Source organism: Echinococcus granulosus (genome assembly GCF_000524195.1).
Source record: "Echinococcus granulosus chromosome Unknown EG_S00338, whole genome shotgun sequence".
Lineage (NCBI taxonomy): Eukaryota > Metazoa > Platyhelminthes > Cestoda > Cyclophyllidea > Taeniidae > Echinococcus > Echinococcus granulosus.
Window position 1 is genome coordinate 13852 of NW_020170718.1, and position 2416 is coordinate 16267.

General features: G+C 41.2%; 1 protein-coding gene across 1 annotated transcript; it reads right to left on the bottom strand. All coding sequences in view use genetic code 11, as the record gives it.

The window, feature by feature from the left end:
* Positions 1-1606: 1606 nt before the first annotated feature.
* Positions 1607-1748, bottom strand: EGR_11035 (hypothetical protein; the record flags this gene model as incomplete). Its single annotated transcript, XM_024500284.1, has 2 exons — positions 1607-1645; positions 1686-1748. The coding sequence occupies 2 exons, from the start codon at positions 1746-1748 to the stop codon at positions 1607-1609; spliced, it is 102 nt and encodes a 33-aa protein (XP_024345303.1).
* Between the last annotated feature and the right edge of the window lie 668 nt (positions 1749-2416).

The following is a 2416-nucleotide window of genomic DNA, read 5'->3' on the forward strand; positions in this document are numbered from 1 at the left end:
ACTTGCCTTAGACCAGCAATAAACTTCTTGGCATCAACTCGCAGACGGCCGTTAAAACACACAAACAGGCAAATCCCGACATCGCACAAATGTGTATAGGATAAACTGAAAATATTAGAATGCAGGGAAGCATGCTAAGTATGCAGTTATTAAGTATTTTCAGCTACTCCTACAAATTTATCACGACTGGGCATCAAGTCATCGCATTTACCGAAGCGCACATTTATGTAGACGTCATGGAAAATTCCTCCTAGGAAAAGCCATTTATGCGGTTAGTGCAGTAGAGCCTTCAATTTTCTATCAGGTGAATAATATAAATTGCAAAGAGATGAGGTGCCTCAAAAATCAGTAGCCAAGCGATTGTTGTTTCCTTCACACTGAATGCTTCTGATGCGACTACAAACAAGAACAAGGGAAAAATCACTACTTTGCGCTACACTTAGAGAAGGTCAACACAACACCGATCACTGAAGTTCCAACTTGTGGTTTGGAATTCAATAACCAATCGGAGTACGATGTCACTTATATTCATGAAAAATTCTGCTAACAAAGATGACATGGGAACATAAATAATGCAACATTACATATAATGTAATATCATATTGCAAATGATAGAAAATCCTAACACTATTCTGTTATATTTTTTGTACTAAATTGTACTGCTTATGCCGTCAAAATGTGCTTCTTTAGTAAAAGCTGCTTTTAAATTTTAAAAAAAACCTCTTCTTAAATATAAAATTTTGTGTATGACTACATTAGCAGGTCAAATCTTCTCAATGCCGCCCGTTGGGCAAAGTGGTGTTTCGATAATTACATTTTGAACTTGTCGTGCTCAATGAAGCAGTTTTTCATCAAAAACGTTTTGTGAAGGGGACGGGCGAATAAAAAGAATAAAGTCTGTTTCTAATACTTCTACCTAGCCTCGGTAATCTGCATATATGGAATATTGTGCAGCCAAGATTTGAAAATCGTGTTCTGCACTTGACAAGTATATCTATGTTCAGCTTGGGCAATAACCGAATGTAGTCATTTGACAGGACTCTACTGCATTTGCACTTGACCTGCTTTCGTCGAAAGTAGAATCTGTTAATGGCTTGCTGTTGGGGAACGGAGACGCTTGGCTTTCGAAGGACTTTCAGAGCTACAAGAACCTGGCGTCTGCTTAAAACGGGTAGCTGCTTCAATGCTGTGTTAAATATTGTTCACCGGTAGATATGGTTTTATGTGACCGGAAATGCGTAATCGACCCCTTTACTAGTGCTTTCATGCAATCAACTGCATATGCTTGATGTAGCATTGCTTTGCTCCTCGTCCTAACGAGTGAACACTAGGGCGTGTTGGTGGCAGCCTTGTCATCTGTAAATTCGAAAAGTTAATTGACGGAAGGTGAAAGAAGCTGTGGAATGTGTTCAATGACCTGCAACCTGATTCTGATAGGATCTCTAGCTTACCGCTGCTGCTGCTGCTCCGTTTGCATGAACAGCCCTACCAAATGCGATGCTTAGACGCTCAGTTAGTAAATGCTCAAATCGATTCGAATTAATAGCATTTATTTCGCTTTAGAAGAGGAAAAGTACAAGCAACGAGCATGCACGCAGCCAGCTAGCTATTCAAATTCTAAGGAAGTTGGCGACTTCTTCACAAACTACAGTGCAAGCACAAACGCAGTCGTGGTTCCTGTCTACCACAGAGACATCCAACCCCACGACTGGCCACACTGTGGCACCACCACGGACGACCACGCACATGGTGTCTCAGCTAAGCACCACTACAGACGGCCAAGCACACGGGCTTCATCTATTTTGAGCTGTGCTTATTCTCATCCACAGTTACCAACTTCAACGCATACGGGCTTGGCCAACTCCCGAATCCCATTTCCTTTTCAGTCTACTTGCTTTGCTTGATATTGACTTGTAGGCCAACTTGTGTCAGCTTTAATACTATGCAAATCCTACTCTCCCATTGCCTGTTAGATAGTACGGTACTGTGTTGCCTTTAATGCTTGCCATCCACTGGCATGGAGTTTATACGAGAGGTTAAATGCATCGCTTCCTGGACGAACTTGCCTCACTCTTATTAGCAAATGTTCGAAACTGTTTCCTCAAAAAGGTAGATAATGCTTTCTATCACGAAAAATTGACTAAGATGTAAACTACCGGCACCAATTAATGCACGTTCTTGTCTGAATTTCCCCCTTTATTTGTTACCATTATTTAAATGACTGTTATCGCCATCACTGGGTGACACTTACATCGCCACTACTACTTTACTTTCAAGTATTTTAAATGCAGAGTTGACGTCAGGATTGCTGTTTGTTCGACAATTTAATATTTTGCGTCCTCCTGATGGTGCATTGGAATAGGATCCGCATGCGACAGCTCAGGACATTTGGAAGGAGTAGTTTTGTCCGATGCTA